This window comes from Nyctibius grandis, chromosome 6 (assembly GCF_013368605.1).
Source record: "Nyctibius grandis isolate bNycGra1 chromosome 6, bNycGra1.pri, whole genome shotgun sequence".
NCBI lineage: Eukaryota > Metazoa > Chordata > Aves > Nyctibiiformes > Nyctibiidae > Nyctibius > Nyctibius grandis.
Genome location: NC_090663.1, coordinates 18,161,358 through 18,188,320, shown reverse-complemented (window position 1 = coordinate 18,188,320; position 26,963 = coordinate 18,161,358). Strand labels below are relative to the sequence as shown.

At 36.6% G+C, this 26,963-nt stretch overlaps 1 protein-coding gene across 1 annotated transcript in view; it reads left to right on the top strand.

Moving 5' to 3' along the window:
* The window catches only part of LCORL (ligand dependent nuclear receptor corepressor like), an 84,522-nt gene that overhangs the window by 19,425 nt on the left and 38,134 nt on the right, over positions 1–26,963 (top strand). Inside the window, 4 exon segments of the mRNA XM_068403735.1 lie at positions 8,971–9,036; positions 15,849–15,922; positions 16,198–16,327; positions 25,634–25,888. Coding sequence (XP_068259836.1) covers positions 8,971–9,036; positions 15,849–15,922; positions 16,198–16,327; positions 25,634–25,888 — 525 coding nt within the window.

The following is a 26,963-nucleotide window of genomic DNA, read 5'->3' as shown; positions in this document are numbered from 1 at the left end:
AGTAACTTAGTGATGGCTGAGTAATAAACGCAGATATTCTTAACAGGTTTGTGTTTCTGATGGGATTAGGGTTTTTTCCTGTCACTTGGAAGCAGGAGACTGTTTCTTTATTTGGAGACCAAAAAAATGCAAAACTTACAAGCAGATAACCATTTTTTCAGGGGAACCAGTAACCTTCTGCAGTGTCAAATATGGCAGAACACAGAGTGCAAGCAGCACCTGTAAAATGGGGGCATATACTTCAAAATGATGTAAGTCTATATGATGAGAAACTAAAAGATGACTGAACATGAGCTCCAAGTTCCTTTCTTGTGAAAGGGATAACTTGTAAGAAAGACAGATTACTTTTTTGCCTTTTTAAGTAAGCCAAAATAAGATAGTGCTTCCTACTCTTGCACCTGTATTTTAGAATAAATATTGAAGCAGTATTAAGAGGGAATTTGAAGAGAAGCAGAAGTTTTTCTTTCTGGGAAACTGAGAGACTTGGTGCTCTGTCTGCCTGGGTTACTTTTTTTAAAAAAAAAAAAAAACAAAAAACAAAAAGGCAACAAAAAAACCCCAACAAACTAAAAGCAGTTCTCATGCTTGACAAAACTAATGAAGCTGAATTTTGTCCGTGGTATGATTGATTAAATCCAAGATAGCTGACTCAGTATGCAAACCACAAAACTTCCTTCAGATATACTCCTGTACTCACCCAAACTAAATAATGCAGTTGTGAAACTGTGTAGAATGGGGAGAAGTAGAACTGAAATTTGTCATTTATATATAATACTTTTTCAAATTGCAAGTACTTTTCACAAGGGATCGCTTTTTAGTTGAGTGAAAGAGGGTAAAGTACCAAGGGTGGCGGGGGGGTGAGGGGGAAATCTTAAGTCATTGCTCTAGTGTGGAAGAACCAAGCTTAATGTTTTTAACTGCTTATATTTTTTCACATACGAAGGGAAATTTTTACTTGTGGGGTTGTCAGTTATGTCAGTGAGTTTTAGCTCAGAACTGTGTGTTTGTGTGTTGTACCTTGCCATGAAGTTACTGCTACTTAAATAAAAGTGTATGGGGCAAAGGAGGCTAGCAGTTAAGAGGTTAGTCTGTTGGTTAGGGCAATAGGCTGGGGTGTGCAGGATCTGTCTTTTCATTCTTACTTGTCCATAATTTCTTTCCAATGTGATTTTTAGTTTCTGAGACTCCTGGTACAATTTATGTAATAGTCCTCATAGATTAAGAAATAGCACCTCAAAATATGGGTTGTATGACTTCAGAATGGGAACAGAATTTAAATGAAAACTAGATAACAGTGTTCCTGTGGTCAAAGGAAAATGCAGAAGCAGGAATTGAACTCTTAGTTGTAATCAAGTACTCTTTAAGAACTAGGTAAAGTAACACTAACTACTATTACAGAACACCAAAAAAATAAAAGAAGTTTCATTTTAATACTGTGTCTGGTGATACTGTGCCCAATCTCATTAAATCTAATCCTATTCTTTGGATTTTCCTAATTACATTTTAAAGACCATTTGTTAAATTCTACAATCCTCTAAGAACTGAAATCAGTAATTCTGAGCCTACTTTCACATTAGTTTTGATTTAAAAAGCAGCATTAATGGGCTAAACTCTACACTGCTTAGAATGTGCAATTTTTTTCTACTTTTAACTTTTCATTCCATTTACTCTGCTTAGAATATTGAATAAACTCAAAAAAACAAGGAGACATGAATCTTCCTTGCTGATGCATGTTACTTAACTGCCTCTTTTTCTTAAATAGGAGGAGAGGTGAGGCCTGATTTTACTTAAGAAGCTACATAACAAGTGATTTGGACTTTAGTAAAACAACTTAAACTACCCTAATTCAGATGTGATTCTTGGTATAGTAAGCCACAAAGTGGAGGATTATGGAAGTTCCTGTGAGAAGTTAATTTTTAGGCACGTAGAAGTTGTGAATATTGTGACATAATCTGCTAACTTTGTTAGGTGGGTTAACAAAGGTGTGTTTTACAGGGCTTTAAGATCCTTTTTTACTGTGGTGCTTCCAGAGGCTGTGGTGCTTTAAGCTGAAAGTCTCACTTCATTGTAATACACCTGTCCTTCAAAGCAGCGTGCAGCAGTCTTACCCTGTGCCGAACTGAGGATATGCTGGAGAAGAAGGGAAAAAGCAGAACTGAATTTGCATGCACCTGGTATTTTCCAAATTCTTTATCACATAGTTAGAGAAGTATGATCTCTTCTAATGGGTAACCTTTCAGCATTAAGATGAAAAATAGAGCAGGAAGTATGACTCAAATGAGCAGTACTGTTAAGCATCTCCCTCTTCCATTTAAATTTTGTCAATCTATGTAAGGAACATTCATCTACAGTTGCTGGTATGCATCCAGAGATATGACCTAAAAACAGTCTTATAGCTTGGAAAAATATCAAACAAAAGATTAATTTATTGAGAAATATTTTCACTGAAAGCTTTTTATCGGTTCATCTGCTCATACCTTCCTAACCTGGAAAAAGCTGCAGCAGATCAGGGGAAGGGGAGAGCAAGTGTAAGTGAAGGGTTTTCTAGGTGGCTTATTGTGAGGTCATCGGTGTGATGAGAAATTGAATTATAGGGTTTTCCTTCACCAATATTTTTTTTTTTAACTCAGTGGCTACAGTGTGGTAGCTAGTTAGATGGATTTCCAGTTATTCTTTTACAAGTGACTAGGCAAGTACCTCAATATGCCCCTGCATCAATTGTAATTATTATCGTTTGCCTGAGTCTTGTGAGGCCCCCTTCTTGAGATTTAGTATTGTGTTCTAGCACTGAGTAAAAGAGTGAAGAAAAAGGCTTTTTTTTTTTTTACTAAAAAGGATTAAATTTTAGTAAAAAGTCTCAAATACGGTGACTTTAACAAAAAAAAAAAAAAGCGCCTTGTAGCTAAAGCCCTAGAATTGGATTACTTCTGACACAGAAACATGTAAATGGAAAGAAAAAGACTACTTGTGAAGGAATGAAGAGTCAAGGGTGAATGGAAATATATCTGCTTTTATGAAACAGGCTTTCTTTTGAAAAGAAGATACAAATACTGGAGTTAATATGGCTGTAAACAAGACTAGGGGAATCAAGAAATTAGTATGATGCAGAGTGTACCGAACCTATCAAAAAACATTTATATTAATGTAACCTGCTCATATACTACTGTTCTCTTTCCCAGCTGTAATTACCTCTCCTACCTTCAGACGCGCCAAGTGGTGCATTTGAAAGCAGTACTCAAATCTCAGCTTCCATTTATTACATGATATTTTTTTTTTTTGGCTGTTCTCTTAACACATAGTCTGAGTCATTCAAACAAATTTGTTGAAAACATACTTGCAGTCTCAGTTGTGATCACCTAGAGGATGTGGGGAGGGAAGGAGGAGAGAGGTTGTTTGAGAGGTATTGAATTGGGAGCAACTGTGAGGCTAAAGTGACTATTTCCTCTCAGAAGCTTTATGGAGATGAAGCTTTTGGAAAAACGATAGCCAATGTATAACTAAATCTGTTTGACCTCAATTTGTATTGTACAATTGTTCAGTTACATCTGTCCAAAGTTAACCTAGGCCAACCTTGTATTAAAAAGTCTTAAGTCTGCACCTTGTGATTTCCTCTAGACTTGGTGCAACATAGAATCTACTCTATAGATACAGGTACAGCTTAGCTATTCACTAGTTTCTGTATGGAAGAGGCCTTCATAGTACATAGCCACACTACTGCTAAAGAGTAGATGACAAATGGCTGTATTTGGTCATGCAATGAGGAAGAGTCCTCATGCGTTCCTTCAATACCTCTGTAAGCATGTGTAAGGTGCACAACCTAGGAAGCTTCCAAGGAATGTATCCATTTAATCATTATTCTGTTTTATTCATAACAAAGAATTTTACAGCCTGCACTGTTCATACTTGGCAACATACACTTCCTAATGTAGACAGGCTTTTAAGATGTGACAGACACTAAGTAGTTTACAATAATAAAATGCTACGGAAAACTTAAATCGTAAGTTCTATGAGCACTGGAAGGGTAGATTCTTTTTAAGAAGACTACTTAAAAGTTGTGAAGGCAGTTTGAAGGCTTATTTTGGATTTAATAATCCTATTTTAATACTCTCTTAAATCTGAGTAAACCTGTAGAAACACTTAAATAACATAGTGGAAATAATTCACAAAGTAACAGTTTCTGAATTGCTCAGTAGTGGTAATTACTCTTACCTTTCCAATTTGTTTGACTTTTATAATGAATTAGCAGGATACCTCACTAAAAACCTTGCCATAGGCTCTGGGCCTGTTTAAGACTTCTCTGGTTTAGACAAGATAGTACAGCAGTCCTGATTATAGCTTCATTTCCCTTCCCCTCTGCTGCTGGGGGAGGGATGTAAATCAGTGACTGCTAAGCCCAGGGCCATTATTCAGCTACTCAAGTTCCTCACTTCCCTTGAGATCTTAAATTCCATTTCACGGCTACTGTGGCCAAGACCACTGTTAACTGTCACATCACTGCTCAGTTCTTCCTTAATAACGAGTCCTGTTGCTGGAGGTCACAATTTCCAGACCCCTTGTCCTGGGAGTCCTCATTCTCACCTTGACTGAGGAAAGGAATAGATTTGGCAGAGGGTGGTTATGGGGCAGGGGGAGAGTTAATGTGGGGAAAAGAACTTTTCACAACTTTGTTCAGGAAGGCAAACTGGAAACTTTTAACTGTGTTAAGAGGCTAGCTGTATCATAAATTCTGCTTATGAAGACTGTTGGAGGAACCCGACTTGGATCATAAAGGGTATCAGGTAATGAAGAAAGCTGATGTTCTTTTTACTTGAAGATACAAGAAGTAAGACAAATAAGTAGCAGAAGAAATTTATTAGAGGTAAAGGGAGTTTGACAGATTGGGGCATTATAAGTTAATAGAGCCAACGGTGTTTCTTTCCAGTTTGGAGCTAGAAAGTGTCAGGGCTCAAGTAACAGTGGTTTTGAAAGGTGGTTTGGAATCAACGAGGCAGTCGGCCACCAAGAGACATGAAAAATTCTGTAAAATTAATTTAGAGCTGATTTTTTTTAATTGGTGAGTCACAAGAGGTATAAGCAAAATATATTAAGGCTTTTGACAGGGTCCCCAACATATTTCTCTCTAAATTGGAGAAATGTGGATTTGATGGGTGGACTGTTCAGTAGATGAGGAATTGGTTGAATTGTCGCATCCGGAGGATAGTGGTCAACAGCTCAATATCCAAATGGAGATTGGTGACAAGTGGTGTCCCTCAGGGGTCCGTATTGGGACCAGTACTGTTTCATATCTTCATCAATTACATAGACAGTGGGATTGAGTGCACCCTCAGCAAGTTTGCAGACGATACCAAGCTGAGTGGTGCGGTTGTCACACCTGAGGGACGCGATGCCATCCAGAGGGACCTGGACAAGCTTGAGAAGCAGGCCCGTGTGAACCTCTTGAGGTTCAATAAGGCCAAGTGCAAGGTCCTGCACCTGGGTAGCGGCAATGCCCGGTATCAATACAGACTGGGGCGTGAAGGCATTGAGAGCAGCCCTGCAGAGAAGGGCTTGGGAGTACTGGTAAATGAAAAGCTGGGCATGAGCTGACAATGTGTGCTTGCAGCCCAGAAAGCCCTATCCTGGGCTGCATCAAAAGAAGTATGGTCAGCAGGTTGAGGGAGGCGATTCTCTCCCTCTACTCCACCCTGGTGACAACCTACCTGGAGTACAGGGTCCAGCTCTGGAGTCCTCAGTACAGGAAAGACATGGACCTGTTGGAGAGAGTCCAGAGGAGGGCCACAAAAATGATCAGAGGGCTTGAGCACCTCTCCTATGAGACAGGCTGAGACAGTTGGGGCTGTTCAGCCTGGAGAAGAGAAGGCTCCAGGGAGACCTTATAGTAGCCTCCCAGTACCTGATGGGGGCCTATAGGAAAGCTGGAGAGGGACATGTAGTGATAGGACAGGGGGTAATGGTTTTAAGCTGAAAGAGGGGAGATTTAGATTAGATATCGGGAAGAAATTCTTGACTGTGAGGGTGGTGAGATACTGGACCAGGTTGCCCAGAGAGGTGGTAGATGCCCCATCCCTGGAAACATTCTAGGTCAGGTTGGATAGGGCTTAAGAGCAACCTGATCTAGTTGAAGATGTCCCTGCTCACTGCAGGGGCGTTGGACTAGATGACCTTTAGAGGTCCCTTTCAACTGAAGCTATTCTACGATTCTGTATTTCTGACTGGTATCTGTAGGCTGTTCAGGTTCTGAAGAGTTCCAGAACTACTACTACCATTTGCTTCTGCATACTGTCTCCTGAGGTAAACAAAGGTTTACTGAAATGCTGGGATTCAGGTGGTTACATTGTCTGAAACAGTGCCTGCGCATATTTATCAATAGCTGTATGAGAAATTAACATGTATCTTTCTGTTTAGGCTAAATTAAAATTGTATCAATCCTGCTGAAAAGCAGCAGCAGAACCTTGTAGAAGACTGCACAAAGTGGAAGTAGTGCACATCTTTTCTGGGAAAACTTTAGAATAAGGACTGGAAAGATTCTCCCTATGTTGTTAGATAGTGCAAGTAAACTTTCTTTTCAAATAAAGGGTGCAGTATCCAAAGGTGAGGGAGCAGATGATCCCATTGAGTAAGTCTAAATTGTGGCTCCATGGGGAAGTTCTGAGAGGACTTGTAAGGGAAGCATCGCTTTGGATGGTTGGGATGGAACTAAGTTTGGTGAACTAGCAGAGAAGTGGGTTGGTGTGTACTTTGTTCTGGAAAAAAAACCCCAAAGAGTGCTAATTGCCATCGTTAATACAAGCTGTATGGAAGTCAGTTTGGAAATTGCATTCTTCCTTAACAAACTGCTGTTTCACAGAGCTGGGTTTTCTGTGCTTGTGTTTTTGCATAGGCAGGAGCAGGCAGTAGGGTAGAGCAGATAATGTGTCAGTACAAAAGTAAAGGCAGGAACAAGTAACACCCCCCACAGCCGGGGCAGGGGGAGAAGGTAGGTGTCCAAAAAAGGAGGAGGTTTTGGGTGCTGACTGGAGTGGTAAACAAGCTTCCTGTTGTTTGATTTCTAAAGCGCTAAGAAATGGGAGTTAGTGTTTATTGTTTTGGAATAAGTACAGCTGTCTCCAAGAGATACTTCACTCCATTCATGTCTTTACCCAGTGACAATAACTTGCAAGAACCTAAGTACTGGCTAGCTGCTAAGCTAAAGTGGCTTGCAGTTTATAATATTAATGATCACGATAATACACATAGTGTGTTTTATATTTCCGGACTGTTGTGTTTGGGGAATTGCTATCTTAACTTCAGACTTCTTCATCTCTCTTGTTTTTTTTGTCCATAACCCTTTTAAGCCAGAAGAACTGGGAATTTGTGCAATGCTAATGTGATATGAATTTATATTACATTGAATCTAAGAGTCGGTGGATAACTGCTTTAAGGTAGTTTTTAGTGTCTGCTCGCTCCTTGGATTTTTGCTTTCTAGTTTTTGCAGATTGTGTTTAAAGAGTGTGTGTGTGTGTGTGTGTGTATATATATATATTTGTGAGAGGACAGTGGTTTTGTCACTTAATTTGTCTTCTCACGTAGAACTATATTTATCACAAAGAAAAGTGGAAAATTAAAATAGAAATAAATACATTTATAGCTCAGATAATAGATTTATAGCAAGTATAATTATAATCAATTTAATTTAATAATATAAATATAATTCGTCTATTAAAATCATAAAATAATGCAAAATTGAAAGATAAAGTTTAACAAAACGTGACCTGTCAAGCTGAACAGCTCCTATGTGTCAAGGTAGCTTCTCCTGTCTACGTCACGATTTTAATGTATTATTTAACGTGCTACTTAAGATACGGCATATATTTATTCTTCCTTATACTAGTATGCATACAATCTAAACCAAAACGTAAATGTCATTTTTTATGGCAGCAGTATGTTGTGTTGTCTTAAAGGGCATCACAGCTGATGAGCAAATTTTATGATTCTAAATGTTCTTTCGTGGTGGTACTTAGTTGTTTCCTAAAGGTATTGGTATCTCTTATGTGGTGTGATGATAAAATAGTTTTGCAAAGCACTGTAACATAGCTACATGTTTAATATAGACGTCTTGAGTATGAAGAATGAGAACCTTCAAATGCTGCTTCCTATTATCCTCTTATTTGAAAATAAGCTTATTATTTAGAAGGAGAAAAGAGGGGGGGCACTTGGAAACTGTTTCTAATTTGAACAAAACTTCTGTTATTTTGATGATGTAAATTCTCATCGTATTTCGTCAGTTGTGATGCATCTTCTCTTCTGTTTTTTTGTTTTTGTGGATTTTTTTGTGGTGTTTTAATAATTTGGTTTGCTCTGTGTCTCTTCTCCTTTGTTACAGTATGTGATGTTACAAAATACCTAAACAGACTAGCTATTAAATAGGGAAAATAGTTGGCTTTATCTAATCCTCAATTTTAAAACGTTTTTGTACATATACAGAGGACTTGAGAGAGCTGTTATGATATCAGAGGCAAAATAAGATTTCTTTTTTTATATTTGTAGAAATATTAGCCTATTTAGATTATGTAATTTCAGGTGATCATAAATGAGAAGTTTCAGATTTTTAAGGCTTCCTTTTTATTTTTCTTTCTTTCCCTTCCATATATTATGCTAATTCTCAGTGTAAGAGAGAGACTACTTCACTTGTGTAGAGCTGTAAGGCTAATCCTCCCACCTTTAAGATTCTGTGGTAGTTATTTTAAGTCTAATGAGGTTGTTGGAGCATGGCTTAATAGGCTGATTGTGTGCAGATGGCAGTTGCCTTATTTTTATCTTCCAATGCTGTTGAATAGTACTACAGTGGAAGGAGTAAATATTTGTATGATGAACATGACAATTTTTGGAATTGCTCTCAGAATTTGAGAATACTCGTTGCCGGTGTTCTCGAATTAGCTTTCTTTTAAGAAACTTTTGATTTACTGTTTTAAATGTTTCTTTTGTCTCCAGGTTTTGAAAGTATTTTAGAAGGGCTTTATGGACCAAGGCTACGAAGAGACCTCAGTTTATTTGAAGGTAAATGAGACAGCTTTTAGTGCAACGATCTTAATGTATTAGTTTTTCTTTTAGTTAAAGGTAGTTTAAAGTATATGTTGAATTCTAAAAAGGAAATCTTCGATTTATTTCATCATGTTCTTGTCAATACTGTACATAGGTAAAATGGTACCTAGGTTTTGTTCCTATGCAGGGAGATTTTGGATTAGGTAAGCTTTCCTAAGAAGCTCTCATAAGATAGATTTACTTTTCTGGAATACTGCATTCTCCTACTTCATTTTTTTGGCCAGCTTTTAGAAAGGGAAGACAAGCTGCTCAGCTTCCTATTGACATTGATTGGAAAAGGAAAGTAATGAATGCTAGTTTGGTTTTGTTGTAGTGGTCAAGAAAATTTAAGCCTTTTAATATTTTTTTATTTTTTTTTTTTTTACATCTTTATACAAAAAAATAAGCTTTTTGTTTTTATATATTTATAGGTAGGTATAGAAAAAGTATGTATTTAAGTGTCTGTGTATATATATATATATATGCACAATATATTTTCTATTATGCTTATAAGACCTAGCCTTATTCCAAATGGGTTTAGTTTTTCTGGAATAGCTGTTGGTAACACCTGAGTCTTTAGTTAGCTAAGTATGAAATTATTTATCTACCTTTAACAAAAGCAGAGGAGGAAAATCCAGCACCAAGTTGCTTTGAAGTGTTGAAAGAAGTGTTCTAACAAGTTCACTGTCATGGCTTTTAAAAAGTTCTTTCTGTTACCGAACCTTCAAAGTGTTCCATTTAATTTCTTTACAATTTATTATCTGGTGGTGTAATTTGTAAAGCGTGTAACTTACATACTCCTAGTACATGAGGCAGAGCGGCATATACTGTTTGCTTAGAATAGGTTTGGAATGATTGCTTTAACTTGGTTATGGTTTTGTCCTCTTCATATTGTGCAAGTTCCTTGGCCTGTGTCATATGCATGACACAATATTTTCAAGGGAAAGGGGGAGAACTTGAAATACTGCTTTACTGATGTTTTAAGAATATTTTTTGCCATTTATAAAGCTAAGCATGCCACTAGTCAGACTTAAAAATATCTAAGAAATGTGTAAATTTGGGTTAAAGCTTATTTTCATGAGTAATACTCCCATCTGCTGTGATAAACAGGCACATTGCTGCTTTGGAAAAGGAACAGGGCATTGTTATAATAGTGTACAGTATCTTTTTTTTTTTTTTTTTATGCTTATAATTCCAATGGGTTGCTGTGTGCTGGGCTTTACACTGATTAGTCATTAAAGCTTTATTATTCTTTTGCATCAAAGGGTTTACATTTTGAAAGAAAATTCAGGACACTTTTTTTGTTTTGCTTTTGTGCAAGAAGGCAGAAAATACTGAGCTAATGACCAGAATATAAGTGTTAGAGTTAAAGGAGCCTGATAGTACACAATAAGGTGTTATATTGCTCCTTTAGAGTTCCTGCATGCATGTATTTGAGCTGTCTTATGGGACAAGTTTTAGTTTATTTGCCTTATGCTGTTGAAGATTTCTTGTAACCTATTTAAGATCTGCTATTTCCATTGCTTGCAGAGGACCTTTGATATTTGATACCCCAGTGACTTTGTCCTGCAAGTTAAATTCATGTTTACCTAAAATGTAAAGTTGTAAAACTGTTTGTTTTCCAGTTTGCAAGAATGTCTGTCAGTAATATGCCTGAGTTTTTCAACAAGTAAAGCCTATTCCATGTTTGACATATCTGTAAAATTGATTTTACTTCTGGAGCAACTGCAGAAGAGATGGAGTGTTAGGTTGGGATGCCCACCTTACCATACTATTTTTGGTTCATTTTTGTAGATAGTGTCTGTAACGTCAGTAATCCCATTTAAAATTTCCATGTTTGGTACGCACACGGTAGAGGTAGACCTTATAGTATGGGATGCAAGGCTATTTCTAATTTGAGGTCTGAATTGCATTATAAAGATTAATACAGAACTCTTGAGTAAAATTGGTTACAGATCTTTCCACTGTCATAATTTAAGTGCTAGTTTTCATGTTACAGATAATGAAATTAAGATACAAAGTAAATAATTTGCCTTAGTTAACAAAATAGACGGTAGAATCAGAATGCAAGATTTTAGACTCTTAGCAACATGCCTAAATCACTGCATCTTGTTAAGGTGTCCATTTTTCTCATCATAACCACTGAACCAGTACTGTCAACATGAACCATTATGCCTCATTAGCAAGAGTGTATGTTTCTTTGAACAAACATCAAGAAACTATATGGCTTTCTTATCCAGAAATGTGTGAGAATTGGCTGAAATACATGCTGCTTAACTACAATAGCATTTTTTTTCTTTCATTGTTGGTTTTATTTATAGTTTGTAACATAGAAAAAAAAATAATAATGTGCATAAAATGTAATGTGTGTTAATTGATATATTTCCTCCTTAGTTCTGTCTTGAAATAGTATTTGCTCTATAGACTAAATTATTGTATTGTATTGTCTCAAAGTTGCTTGAGAGAGTAATAAATTGTAATGACAAATATAAATGGTAAAAGATATGCTTCAGCTTTACTAGATTTTTTTATTTTTCAAAGAAAATATCTTGTAAACCTCAGAAACGATCTGGCTGAGAAGCCAAACTAATTAAACTGAAATAGACACCCAGAACAACAGTTCGTTACCTGAAGATGTCAAGATTTTTTTCATTGTCTTGAAATTCTTATGTTATGTATATGTAGGACTTACCTTGGGCTTATTTAAATGGTTCTCGTCACCTCTGTTATTGAGCACCAATTTTTTTTTCCTGACTGCTTTGATAATGCAGCTTCTGATTGTAAAGGTGTCAAGTTCTGTATCTTGGCTCTGACCTTGTTCCTGCTCTGAACGAACTCGAGACTTTTTGTGTCATTGAATCATTAGGGTTTTCTAATCCTTTGCTCATACGCGTTTTCAGCTAAGTAGATTCGCATGTAAATTGTTATTCTTTACATTCTACTTACAGATATTTAGCTAAACTGTTAGAAAGCTTTTTTCTAATCAGCTGGTATATGTGTATTTTCTTTTTTGGGATTATGTGCTGGGGTTCTGTTCTCTTATGGACAGAGGAAAAACAAGTGTCTCATGGGAGAAAAGCAACTCTCTTATCATTCTTTCCCTGCCGGGAAGAAAACTTTTTACAGGATGAAAGGTTTATTTGAGGGTGTGTTTTATTTTCCTTAGGTTGTTCTGTAATGTTCATATATAAAGTAATGGGGTGAAAAATTATATTAGAAACACAAATCTCTAATATCATTCAAGTTTTTATGAAATCAAAAAGATGAACGAACATGATAAACACCTCAGATATTCCAATGTACTTATTAGGAAGCAGTAATGCCATATAAACAGGAAGGGGATGATTTGTTCAGAATTGTGACAAATAGCTGGAAAATTTATTGGGACATTATTATTATAATGCAGAAAATACTGTGAAGTAAGAGCTGAATTTTTTTAAGCTATCTCATATTTAGATTTACTAGACTATTTCACACTTTAAGAGGTAAACATGGAATCTGTTCAGTACTACAGATGTCTATTAATTTGTTTAATTCAGCATGACTCCTTGGGAAATATGGTTTTCGGAAACAAAGATTTGAATGGCTGAAGAAATGAAAAAAGGTAGTAGTTTTTGTCAAAGTTCACCATTTTATTCTTAAAAAATGGAAACAGGTTTAACAGCTTTGTACTAAATGACTTTGGTTTCAAGTAGTAATCTGTACTGTATTTAGTATTAAAATGCTCTTTGCACAGTCTTAACAACTTTTTTCTCATGGGCTGGCTAGTGTTGTAGGTCGTCAGCAAATCTTTCATCAGATGACCTCAAGCAAGATAAAATGGGGAGGGGAGATGATCATGATCCAAAATTGAATGCAGCTAAGAGAAAGTTTGTTCTGCTTGAAGTGCCATCTGTGCCTCAGATCTTCTGGAGAGTATGGTTGTTTATCTGTAGTTAAAAACTAATACTGGTCTCAGTTTGTTTCCTGTGGTGGTGACCTGAGACTGTTAGATGCCTGGCATTTGATGTATCTGGTATATATCTGCTATCTGATGGCAGTTTTGCTTAGCTCACTGGCATACTTAGTGTATTATATTGTACGTAGTTTATACTTTTTTGAATAAATTTAGTGTTATGTAGAGCTGATGTTTCTCAAGGTTTGCTTTTTTGGTGACACACAAGGATTGCTCTCTAGTTAAACTTTTAACAGTGGGACTTCAGGATTCCAAGGCAGAAGAATTTCACTGAAAATATAAAACCTGTCTTGGAGTTTTGCGCAGAATCCCAGCATTCATGAGTAGATTTATTGTGGTTGCAAGGAAAACTATGAAAACATGAACTTGTTATGAAAGAATAGTGTGGGTTTTTTTCATCCGTGGACATCTTAAAGGCATAGCTCTAACAGGCTGGGACAGTTAAATTAATTCAGAAAAAATAGCTCATTGTCTTTTGTTACTGTCCAGTCAAGAAAAATCCAGTGTCTGGTTTTGATCATCAGCTGTCCAGCCTGTCAAAACTGCTAGTTTGCTTCCCTGGAAGCATGTAATACATTGATAATACAGAATTCTGTTCTAAATTAGCATTTTAGAGCTGAGTAAACTAGATTTAAATAATACGGTTACTTGTGTTATGTTCACACTCAAGAACGTAATTTTTTCAGATTCATTTTATTTCTGATGGTGCCTCTATGATAATATATTTGAGAAAGAGTAAAAGCTCAGCAGCTGTAGGGGTGAGGAGGGAGTTGGAAACAACCCTGCAGACAGCGAGGTCAGAGAAGGAAGAGGGGAGAGGAGGTGCTCTGGCCACTGAAGCAGGGATTCCCCTGCAGCCCATGGAGGGGAACATGGTGAAGCAGGTAGAACCTGCAGCCCATGGAGGACCCCACACTGGAGCAGGTGGAGATGCTCATCAGGAAGCTATAGCCCATGGAGAGCCCATGCTGGAGCAGGTTCCTGGCAGGACTTGTTGCCTGTAGAGAGGAGCCCATGCAGGAGCAGGTTTTCTGTCAGGAACTGAGGGCCTGTGGAGTGGTCTCTTCCTGAAGGACTGTGCCTGTGGAAAAAGACACGTGCTAGAGCAGTTTGTGAAGAACAGCAGCTGTGGGAAGGACCGACACTGAAGCAGTTCATGGAGGCCTGTAGCCAGTGGGAAGGACCCCATGCTGGAGCAGGGGAAAAATGTGAGGAGCAAGGAGTGGCAGAGAAGAACTGTTATGAACTGAGGACAACCCCTGTCCCCATCCTCCTTGCACTGTTTGGGGTGGGGGAGGAGGTAGAAGAGTCAGGAATGAAGGAGTGAAGTTGAAGCCTGGGAAGAAGGAGTTGTGAGGTAGTTTTAGTTTTGTCTTTCTCATTATGCAAATCTATTTTTATTGGCAATAAATGAAATTAACTTTCCCCAAGTTGAGTCTGGCTTGCTTGTGTCAGTAATTGGTAAGTGATCTCCCTGTCTTTACCTTGACCCATAAGTTTTTCCATCTTATTTCCCCCTCACACCCTGTTGAGGACGGGGAGTGAGAGAGCAGCTGGGTGGGGGCTGGCAGCCAGCCAAGGTCAGCCTACCACAGTGTGTTATTGAAAGCAGATAAACTCAAGAACCTTCTTAACAGAACTGTGATTGTTATTTAGTGGTACAGAGAAAAGGAGGAAAGATATTTGGTAATTAATAAGGGGCTGGGAGGAGTTGCTTAGGTGGAAATGAAAGGGTTGGAAAGGACCTTGGGATTGTAGTTAATTAGGTTCATATTCATCTGACAAAATGCTGCAGCTGTGATAAAGACTCATGCACAACTGGGGTACTGTAGGAAAAGTACTGCCTACAGTTTAAGGAAGTCTGGTGTAAATGTAAAAGAAAGACACCATCTTGACATCTTGATCAGCTGTGTTCAGGGTACAGGTGTTCAAGTGAGAATGGTGCAGAAAAGATGGGGTTGAACCTTGTGAGAGAAAACCAGGTGGACTAGATTAGCCTAGCAAAATGAAGTGTAAAGCAGGGATAATGATTTTCTCTGTAAATACATCAAGGTGCTAAATACCAGTGAACAATAACTGTTTAGGTATAAGAACAATGTTGCCACAAAAGCAAACTGGAGTAACTTGCCATGAGTAAATTTAAACAAGAAGTTAGAAAGTTATTTCTAACTATTAGCACAGTCAGTTTGGGAAAAGCTTTAAAGCAATTGGTGGTTCAGGAAGAGAAGAGTATGTGGTGGAAAACTCTTTAACTTTTGAAATGGAGCTTAATAACTTATTTAAGGAAAATACACGGCATGTCTCCATTCAGTACAAGACTGGACTTGATAGAGGCAATCTATTTAAGTCCTATATTCCCTCAAGACTGAAGTACGTCTTTGATAAAACATATAAAGTTATTTTAAAGTTTTCTGAATAAATCAAATTAAAATAGTGTAAGTACAACACATGTAGCTCAAATGTTGAGGAGTCCATATCCTAATTCCTTGCTACAAGTTTGCACGCTTTTGTTAAAAAGAATGATGATTGGAATTCAGAGCTTTATTTACAGGATTCGGATGCTTCCAGTAACAGTGGTAGGTAATCAACTGAAATGTATGAGTTTATCTTCCCTTTTAAGAAAGGTGCCCTTTGCTATTTGAAAGTTGAGCCATGTGAGCCAGACAAGACTTTGAAAATATCAGAAATGAATACTACTGACTACATTGTACCAGTAAATGCATATTAGATTATAATGGAATTTATTTAAGATAATTGTAGGATGTGTATTTTGTTCTCAAAATTTATTTTTACTTGTTTGAAACATCTATTTTTTTTTTTTTCTTCTTTTAAGACTGTGAGCCAGAAGAGTTAACTGACTGGTCTATGGATGAGAAATGTTCCTTTTGTAATTTACACAAAGAAACGGTGAGTGTAAGTATGAACATGATATCAAGCATGATTCCCCAACACCCAGTTTTTGGAATGAAAGTAAGAATCAGAGAATTTAATTTTGCAAATAGGTTAACACTGCATTTTGACTCAAGATAGTTTGGCTGTGAGAGTGAGTGAGGTGGTTTGGCTTTATAGTAAATATCTTTTTAGTGGTTCTTTTTCACTCAGTAGCTCAATAATTTAATTGTGTATTGCACTACCAGTAGTCTAACTTCTAAAAGACATTATAATCTTCCTATGTCTTCTAGGATCGTGCATCAGTTATCGGTTCTTCACAGTCAACGCCTACAGAGGAACTGTCATCTCAGGGCCAGTCCAACACTGATAAGATTGAATGCCAAGCAGAAAACTATCTAAATGCACTCTTTCGAAAGAAAGGTAATAAAAGCGTGTCTTTTATATTAAGAAATATGACACAAATCTAAGAAGAATCAAATGATTTAGGGTTGATTTTGATTCTTAAGTAGTTTTTATTTATCTGCTGAATGCTATTTCTCCTCTTTATTCCTTTGGTTTTCCTTAATCTTTTTCTTTGCTTACTTGAATCACCAAATGAAGCACTGCTCGTCTTACTTGCCATTGCTGTTAGTCCTATTGGATTGTGTGTTATTCTCTTGAATCCCTGTTGGTTTTTTGGGGGGTTTGGGTTTTTATTGTTTGTTTTGGTTGGTTTTTTTTGTTGTTGTTGTTTTGTTTTTTGTTTTGGTTTGGGGTTTTTTGTGGGGTTTTTTGTTGTTTGTTTTTTTTTACTGTGAGCTGCTACTTTGTTTTCATGCAACTTCAGATGCCTTTCTCTGGAATTCTAAGCATTTAAACATTTTCTGTTTCTAAACTTTCCCTTCTAGTTTTCAGCAGGAAGACCATTTTAGGTGAGAGAATGTGTCTTAGAGATTACAGAATGGGATTTGGGATCTTCTCGCACAAAAGCTGCTACTTCAAATACATCCAAGTCAGAGTTTGAAACTTCTTGTCAAAATACAGTACTTAGTAGTAACTCATAACTCTTTGACTATCCTTGTTCTTTGGCACTCAGCAAGTTATAGCAGTACATGAGTGACTGACAAGTCAGCTTGGTCCATGTAAGTTACTTAGCTAGTCACTGTCAACAGCAGCAAAAATACTCATTTTCTTCCTTAAACTTCTGTGTGAGGAATGTGAATGCAGCTCTACTCAGTAACTTCAACTTTCTTGGGTTTAGTAGGTGTACTTGGATGTCAAAATAGCTGAGTATGACTAGGGTGACAGCCCTGTCTTGTTCTAACAAAGAATTAGAGAGTCAGACACACTCTTTTTCACATAGGTGGGAGAAAAAAAACAAAGTTAACTTTATTACCTTTACCTTGCTGTAGCAGGAAGAGATTACTATGCCCTTCAACCTGGTGTGGGTGGAATCTTTTTCTGTACATATTATCTGTCTGTTCAGCCTACATTTTGCTTAGGGCTTTAAAGAACTTTGAATGGAGTGCAACAGCATTTTGAGTCCATCTTTGTCCCTTGGCTTTCTTTAAAACCAACTATTTTCCATTCAAAATAAAATGTCCAGTGAAGTTGCCACTTCATTACTTCTGAAATTCTTATTATTTTCATCATGGGCCCAGTTGCATGGGATCTCCCTAGGCAGGTATTTTAATTCCTTCAAATTTCTACTTTCTCAGATCTTTTCTTGGTCTTCATGTACAGTGTTTTTCAACATTTGCCTGCTTTGTGTGCTTCTGCTAGAAATGCTATCTCTTGATTCTCCTTAAGAGGAACTTTCATCATGGGAGAAGTGAAACTTGGCATGACCTCACCTTACTAGAATGAGTGACTTTGGTAAAGTTTTTCACAAAGAGCATTTGGCTTTTAGCATCTTCCTTAGGTTTTTTGATCTGCCAGATCAGTAATGCTAGGTTAAAGGGGTTTTGTCTATTGAAAAACAAAAACAAAGTCTTTTCTGATTGTTTTTGTGATTCTTTGAAGGACTTGTGTATTCTTGGGTAAGTGGTACTTTGCTGAGGAGTTTTCTAAGAATGTTGTTTCAGTTCAGTTTCCAGCAAAGTCTTTTAAGTTGTTCAAATTATGAGACGTGAAAAGGACAAAAAAATATTCTATCTGCAAAGGGCAGGTGAAACCAATTTAAGTAGTTGTCTTGGCTTTGTAGGAGGAAGAAGACGACTTTTACTAGGAAAATCCCAAGTCTGCCTTTTGAATTTTTGTAGGTTTTCGAGATCAGTTATCAACTTAGGAAAAAAGGAACCAAAAAATTTCAAGTAATTGTTTAGCTAAGAAATAATTCTTATACCTGGACCTAAAACAGATGCCCTTTCATTGTCAAAAAAAAAAAAGTAGAGTTCTTGGTCAGCTGACTTTAGCTTGGAAGTAAAGCTTATTTGGATTGCAAGATCCTCAAGATCATATACTGTCTCTTAACTGTTGTAACTAGCACAGTTTCATTTAGGGCCTCTGTGAACAACTTCTGAGACTAGTGAGCAAATTTGAGAGTTGCGTTTATTGGCCTTGTCCTTTTATTTTATAACAAGTTAGTATATGGCTGGGTTTTTTTAATTTGCAGACTGTTTGGGGAGGGGGGGGGTGTTTTTGGTTTTTTGGGGGGTTTTTTTTTGACATCAGGAAACTAGTTCAGAAGATCTCTAAGCATGCAGCCACGTTGCATCGTTGTCTACAGCATGCAACCTTCAGGCATTCATGGGTGAGGATTTGTGTGCAGAATCCCAGACAAAGATGATTCCTCTTTCGAGAGGATGATAAGAGTTACTGCCTTGATGGGTAAACACTTGAGAGGCTATAAGTAACAAAGTCTTCCTATTAGGAACCTATCTTCACTATGTGTTAGTGAAAGATCAGTTTGGTAGATAGTTGTCTGCAGGAAAGTCCTATCCTCTGCAGACACCTCAGTAAAGCCAAAGTAATTTTTGTCGTCAAACATTGTTTCCATTAAACAATATATCTGAAAACCACATGCTTTCTTCTTAGGTATTGACATCTCTAATTACCCATTTGGTGTTATAAGCAGAGTAGACTGTGGTGCTTTTCCACTTAACATAACATTCAAATACCTCCATTTTCTTTTGTCAAAGAAGCAGTTACAAGGAAAAAACACGATGTGCTTTAAAAAAAATACATATTAGTCTTTTTTTACTGTGAATATTACAGAGTGTGGCATATGTGATCATCATTGCATGGCAGAACCATAGCTGTTTAAGAGCTTGATCAGACATTTTGATGGTGGATTATTAATTTACTGGGTTTCTAGTGTTCCACACTGTATGTTCTTGGAAGTTTTTTTTTTTTCTCCATGCAATATTAACGTGACTTCTTTAAACAAAACCAAAAAAAGAGAAAAGGCCATTTAAATATATTCATGGTTGTGAATCAGGTTCTATCGTCAGGACATGATCCACCAGGAGAAGATAGAAACCTGAAAAGCTTTTGTGGAAATTAAGGAATTGATGTACAAAATTAGAGGGAGTAAAATGGTCAGGATGACTTGAATCTTTCCAGATTCTTCAGGCTTTGTCAAAGAAGCTTTGTCAAGTATCTTCAGTGCCATGTTTTCCATAATTTCCCTGTAAGCTTTTTGAAGTTCTTCTTTGTTTCTAGGTATCTCTCATATTCTAAAATATTTCCATTCATAACTATGGCTTTCTTAGACCATCCCGTATACCTGCACTTAAGTCTCTGAGTTCTCCTGTTCTTTGCTTAGTTATATCGTAGAGATACATAGATATCACGAGCTGGTTATGCTTCTTGGACAGTATATACATAATTTGGCAAACCTGTGAAAATACAATCTTGCACACATAATCTCAGACTACAAAAAAAGTGTTACTTTCTGTGTGTAGTTTTGAGAAGTACATGCTATTTGATCCAATACCTGCAGTTCCTTTCTATTAATAATTTTAAGAAATCCAATTTGTCCTTTAAAAATCTGAAAGTTTTCTGTAAGAACTGAAAACTCTATCACAGCTTGTGCGGTAAACTTGTATGACATCCTTGCTATCCCTCTTCCTCAAATTCATCGGGAAAGAATGTTTAGCAGGATTTCAGCTGCTTTCTTAAGGAAGTAAAACATACTTTTTGTGTTGACTGCCTGCCAGCCAGTGTTACTGTCTTCACTGACTTCTGAATTTCTTGGTAATTTTCAACAACGGTTAAGAAAATCCTTAGAGATATGACTATATATAATGAAAATGGCAATCGAGTAGAGGAAGGAAAACCATTTAACGTTTACAAGAACAGAAAACTAGAGTGAACTTGGCCCTTATTCCTTCTGTCTGGTGATCGGTCAATTTAACTAAACTAATCACGATACATGGCTCTTGGATAAATTGCTCTATTCTGTTTTTAACTTGCTGGTGATCCAACAGTGGACAAGTTTACGAGTAGAGCTAAGAATATTGCTGGGACAGTCTGGCTGTTGAGGGGGGGTAGTTCTAGAAAACAGGTGGCCTTTTTGTGAAAAGGGGAGAGCTGGAGTGAATACAGGTTGCCGAGAAGCAACCAGGTGTTCTTAGTTCTGCTGGTCACACAACAGGATTGAAAAATACAAGGTGGGTTGTGATTCCCTGCTGATTTCCACTGCCTTTTGGTATTGTATCAGAGGAGAAATTAAGTCACTATTTTGAGTTTTTAATGAAAAAATACTGGTTTTCAAGAAATAGAATGCTGTTGTGGGGCACTACTTTGGAAGCTTTTAACTCCTTGTCTATTGCCCTGCCAAATACGCATGTAAGTCTGAACTATCAGTTAAGTCGGTCGTTACTTTGTGCATTGCAGTCTAATGATCACACATAGTGTTAATGTACAGAATAGTTAAGAATGTGGATTTGAATAATTACAAGGTGGTGCAATACATAAACTAAGGAAGTCTTAATCCTAAATGTGAGCTTTGAATTAAAATAAATCATTGCAATTAGTCATAATTACACATAATCTTTATTACTGCCGCCTTCTGCATTCTGACTGTAATCTTTACAATCACAAGCAGAAAACTATCAGATTGTATCATACAAATGTGTCATGTAGCCTTCTCTTATCTTAATAATATCAGGAAGTCTCCAGTGATCTGAGAGAAACTAGAGCTACCTTTTACTCCGAATCCTTAGAGACTGTTCTACTGGGTTTGAAGTAGCATGCATGTACATGATCCATGGAGTAAATACAGCTGCCTTGTGTTGTAAATAAACTACATGAAAAACAGAAGTTTAAACAGATGTAGGCATGTAGATTTCAAACTTCGTAAGTAGCTATAATCATGACTCCTAATAAAGCATGTTAGAATAGAACATCTTATAATAAAAACTTTTTAGGTCATACAAAGTATATCTGGTGCCATCTGCTGATAATAATTAAGAAATATTTGCTAGGCTCAGAGCTTAGGCTCAGACCTGATACTTTTCTTACCCCAAAATACATTAAATTGCATTTAGAAATGTTATATGGCTAATTACAAAATTCCCATGTGTTAGTGAAACTTTACCACTGTGAGCTTAAAATTGCAGGTCTCTTCATGTTTTCATTACATTCTTGTATAGTAATACAGACTTAGCGGCATTGAATGTAAGTAATTAGACTTTATATAATACACTTCAAGTGTGTGTACCTTATTCTGATCACTCAGGAGTCTTATATTGATAAAACATTATATAAAAGTTGCATTTACCCTTAAAGTCTGTTTTCTTTCAGAAATGTACAGTGTGTAAAAATAAAATAGTATATGAAACTATATCACTTTTTCTTCTTTCCTTTGAATATCTAACATATCTCTCATTTCTATTCTATATCATTTGGAGAGCTGTAGGAAATTATTTCAAGCTTCAAAATACTCTAAATTACTTCTTCCTCATAATACAAGTTATGAGTCCACAGCTTCACTCTTCATTAGGAAGCAAAGCAGCATTAATAGGAATGGATCAAGAGCAGCTTTCCAGTACCGCTGCGGAGGTTAGTGAGGAGACAGGGTCAAACTCTTTATGATGGTGCATACCAGGACAATGGAAGACTACAGACAAATTGAAACGAGATGTTCTTTTTTGTGTAAGGAAAAATGAAGACAGGCAAGCAGTGGTACAGGCTACCCACAGAGTCTATACAGTCTCTATCCATGGAAGTGTTCAAGACCTGACTGGATAAAACCCAGAGCAACCTGATTTGATCTCATAGTTTACCCTGCTTTGAGCGTGCAGTTTTACGAGAGACCTCCCAAGGTCCTTCCAACACGAATTACGATTTAATGACTTACACAATAGAACAGTCTGCTGAAGATGTGATAGTGACACTATTTGCATTTATGGCAGTTAAGCTTAGACTAACTGTGGTCTAGCCCTGTAGATTGAATATGCATTAGCAGCAAGAGCACTTCAGATGCACCCCTGGAGCACATCTTCCAGATTACATGCTCAGAGATACACACACACACACACCCCCACACACCCCACAGTATTACACACACACACCCCCCCCCCCACACACACACCCCACAGTATTACCTTTTTAGAGTAAATTAGCTTACAATCTGTAAACTGCCAGTAGTTGTAGCGGTTGAATATATGAGAAATTTTGCTGCATTTATTCTTCCATAGGGAGTATTTGGAAATCAATTAGAAAAAAACTTAAAACTAATACTAAAGAAAATATTATAAGAGCAAAAAATAAATCCTTTTTTATTCCAACTAAGTCAAAAGGTGACTTTGCTCCTAATGGAAAAGCAAGCTTCTCCTGCAAGTGTCAAAAAGCAATTCATGCTTGAGTTATTACCAATGTGAAGAGTCTGAAATGGAATAGAAAGGCAATAGAAACTTGTCAGTTCTGAGGGAGTTTTGTTTTTCAGTTTTATAATAATTGAGGCTGGAGATGGTGATTAATAAGCAAAAATTTATTCCAGGCTGCTGTGTTTCCCAGCTAGTGGTAGGCATCCCCTGTACTCTATGATCTTCTGCTTTTTAAAGACTCAGATCATACCAGGATGTAAAATAACTATCTTTCCCATTTGCAGTGATGATTACCTGTTCTCCAAAAGTCTTCTAAGAGGTTTTTCTTAGGTGCACACAACAAACTAACTTCTCTATATGAGCAGGGTCATTCCAGAACAGATATCTGTTGACTATTCAGTGTTAATGTTTTGTATATTTCGTTTTATGAGTTTCTTGATTACTGGCTGTCAGATTTTTTGTTTGCTTGCGTTTGGGTTTGTTTTGGTTTGTGGGGGTTTTTTGTTGTTTTTGTGTTTTGTTTTGTTTTTTTTAAGCTAAGCTATTGATAGTAGTTTCCATTGTCTAGAGCTAGGATTCCACTGTTATGCAGACACTTACTTCGCTTCTTAGATAATTCAGTTTTTCAATTCCGTCTCCTAACTACTCTTGTTCTTTTGTTATTTTTGCATATACGTTAGCATTTTTACACCAGTTACCTTACTGCTTCAATATCTTTTTGTTGACTTTTTTCTTTCCTTGTAAGTGTGTCTCTAGGATGAGAAAATTCCACTTGAACGTTTATTGGATTCATTACTTAGGAACTGGGAAGTACTAACAAACAAAGAATACCTGTGCCTGGGTGTTACATGATGGGGAGAGATCTTTTTCTTTGTAGGTATCCTCCATCATTTAGAATTTCACCTCATACCCTCTCCTCTAGAAACTCCTATCAATTTTAGAAATCTTGTTAGAGATCTGGTTGAAAGATTATCAGAAGATACAGCTTCAACCATAAGCAGACTTGTTTTGTCATGCCCTGCATAAGGTCTCTTGAAGCCAAGGTTTCTAGCATATAGTCTTTGAAAATGTCAGAGCTTCACCTTATCTTGTAAAGCATTACTGAAAGGCCAGCCAAAAGGTATTGACAAGAAGCATCTGAACAGTCAGCTGCTCTCTCGTATGCTTTAGACAGCAGATCGCATACATGTGTGTTTAATTCCTTGCAATACTCTGTTGGTGAAAATGAATTCCTAAAGTGGAATATGTTTTGAATAAACCTGAAACGAGGAAAAAAAAAAAAAAGTCTTCTACGTGTCCATCTTAAACTTGAGCAGCATTCTTTGACCTCAGCGGTCACTTTCTTGCTAGTAGATGGATAAAGCTTCATTGGCGTAAAATGCTTGAGCAAATACGCTGCGTGGTCCTCCAAACTACCTATTAGGAAATTTATACTTTGCGTGCAAACATCTACCTGACCCAGTTTCTCCACTTCTGTGAAAACAAAACTCAATTTATCAACTGTTTTCTCTGTTTCAGATTAATTTAAGTATCCCAGTAACTACCACCATGTCCTTTGGCATTTCTTTCAGGCAATCAAGGCTGACCTAAAAGCTAATTCTTCTGTATCACATTCACGCTTATTTTAAATCTTTAAATCCCTGTTTCTTCTTGATGAAATCTGCTTCACTCATTATCTGTGAGCTCAAGGATGGGCCGTGGTTAAAACATTGGAAAGGATATTTTTGGTTTGTGTGTGTGTAGAGTTGAAGGAAAGAAGGAAGAGTGGGATAGTGAAATGAGTACTACTACTGCCAGTTTAGCTTAAGGAAGAACATAGAACTTTGAGTATGGGCAATTGTGATTGAGTATGGGTGATCTTGTGAAATGAAGTATTGCAGTCTTCAACGCAGTACTTCATTTGATGAGTAACACAGCTTACTTTAAGTGAGTTTCTTAAATACATTGTTACTTATGATAAGTTACTTGTCTTTATTTTGTTGATCTTTCTGGTAGTTCTGCTTACATTAGAATTCCTTTTTCAGTGATTCACAAATGTAGTTTCAGCTATGCTTGTTAATAAGAGGTTTAACTTTTTTCTAGCTGACAGATAAAATAAAGTCATAGGTATCTCATGTTTCATCCTTTTTTTATTTTTGTGTTTTTAAAATGAAACACTTATTTCCCTGGAACTGTCACATACACAAACAAAAAATAGGGTACCTACAGTTTAGAATAGTAAATAAAGCTTTTCTCCCAAATGTTTTCATTGGTAGCACTTTGAAAATGTCCTGGAAATATCCTGAAAATCCTGTAAGATTTTACAATAAAAATTTACAACTTTATTGTAAAATTCAGTTGTTTGTATTACTACAGTTTGTATGGGACTTTTTAAGTAGCATCATATCAGTTTTGACATTGCAATCCTGAATCTACAACAGGGATTATAACCTAATATGTAGGTGAAACATTTTTTCTCTTTAAGATCAGCTCCTCAAAAGTCCAGCTGTTCTGTTATAAAAAGGACTAGTCTATAGAACTGCACTTTAATTATTTTTGTTATAGTTGTTCTTTGAAAGTAACTTCTTTATGTATTAATTATAGCTTTATTTAACTTCCACTGTTTTTATTCAAAATTCTTTAGTTTCAAAGCTGAAAATTAATTGTCTGCAAATGAAAATTCAACTTATTTACCAAAAATAAATACAGATTCTTACTCTCATACTTGCATTATTTATCTACCCACATAGTTTGACTTGCATGCTATGACAGAGGAATAAGGTAAAAATTACTGATATGTGCTAAACATGTTCTTCCATGTGACCTCCAGTTAGGAATACTCATAAGAAAAACTTACTAGACATGTGAATTAATGTGTTCATTACACATGTACTTATTACACGCCTCTGTTGTGCTTATAAGGAAGTATTTATTTAAAGAAAAGTAATTTTGTTTTAATACATCTGTTGCCTGTGTTGTTGTTTTTTATTCCTAGATCTTCCTCAGAACTGTGATCCTAACATTCCCCTAGTTGCTCAGGAATTAATGAAAAAAATGATCCGTCAGTTTGCGATTGAGTACATTTCAAAAAGTAGCAAAATTCAAGAGAACAGAAATGGTTCATCATTCGAACCGAGTCTGATATGTAAAAGTATCCAAATGAACCAAACGGAAAACTCCCTTCAGGAAGAACAGGATAGCCCTCTAGACCTCACTGTGAATCGAACTCAAGAACAGAATACTCAGCAAGGTAAATGTCTATATCTTCTTATCTGTATTTTGCTGTCATTTATTACCTTATTATGTCTTATTTCCTTAGATATTTGACGCATACTTTTTTTTTATGTGTTTTGTCTTTCCAAAGTAGTAATCAGTATATAGGAAAAAAAATTATCCTACGTGATTAAAATAAGATTGAAGGAAAACTCATACATTTTCCTTTAAACACCAGGAAAAATATTATAAAAGAACTGTTAAAAACAGAAAACACGTTATTTCTAAAAACATTTTTCATATTGTGTGTTAGCAGATAAATATTCTCATTTCTGAGTGCCTCTGTTAAATAAGTGGCATCGGAATTTCTCAGCTTTAGAATACTGAATTTAAGTCAGCTCACCTGCGGCTGTCACAGGTAACAGTGGTTCAAGATTTTGTTAAAGAAATGGCTGTTAAGAAGCCTTCTGAGAAAAGAGAGAAAGCTACGGAAATTTCAGAGAGCAAAGGTCATTCTGTTCATGTTAATCCAGTAATACTGCAGACCAAAGGGAAAAGTTTACCTGAATGTCACATGCCATACTAAAAAAGTTAAAAGAAGGTAGAACTGCAGAATTAAGTTTTTTAAAAAATGTACATTGGTCAGAATATAAGCAGATTTTGTATTTGTGTACTTAACGATGCAGTCTTTAATTAGATGGCACATCCTTGGCAGGCAGGGGAGGGAATTCTGACATGGATTTACTAAACATACCTTTCCTAGATTAAACTTTAGGCATCCCTTCTCTTTGACAGCAGAAACATTAAGAAATTGTGGAATTCGTACTTTTATTCTGTGTGGTCAGCAGAAACCCGTTCCTGCCTGGGTTTAGCGAATACCTTGTACAGATTAAATCCTGAGAAAATACCTGTTGTGCTTTGACATACCTCTTCTGTGGATGAATTACAGATTTTAGAGATTTATAATTGGCCAGGTTGAAGAAAGTTTCTTTTGCGAGGGCAATAAAAAATACTTTCCTGATATCAGCACTATAGCTTGTTGCTTACTTCAAGAGCTGCTTATAAAGAATAACTATTTTTAAATGTCTGTGAGGGAGCAAAGTCCCCAAAGA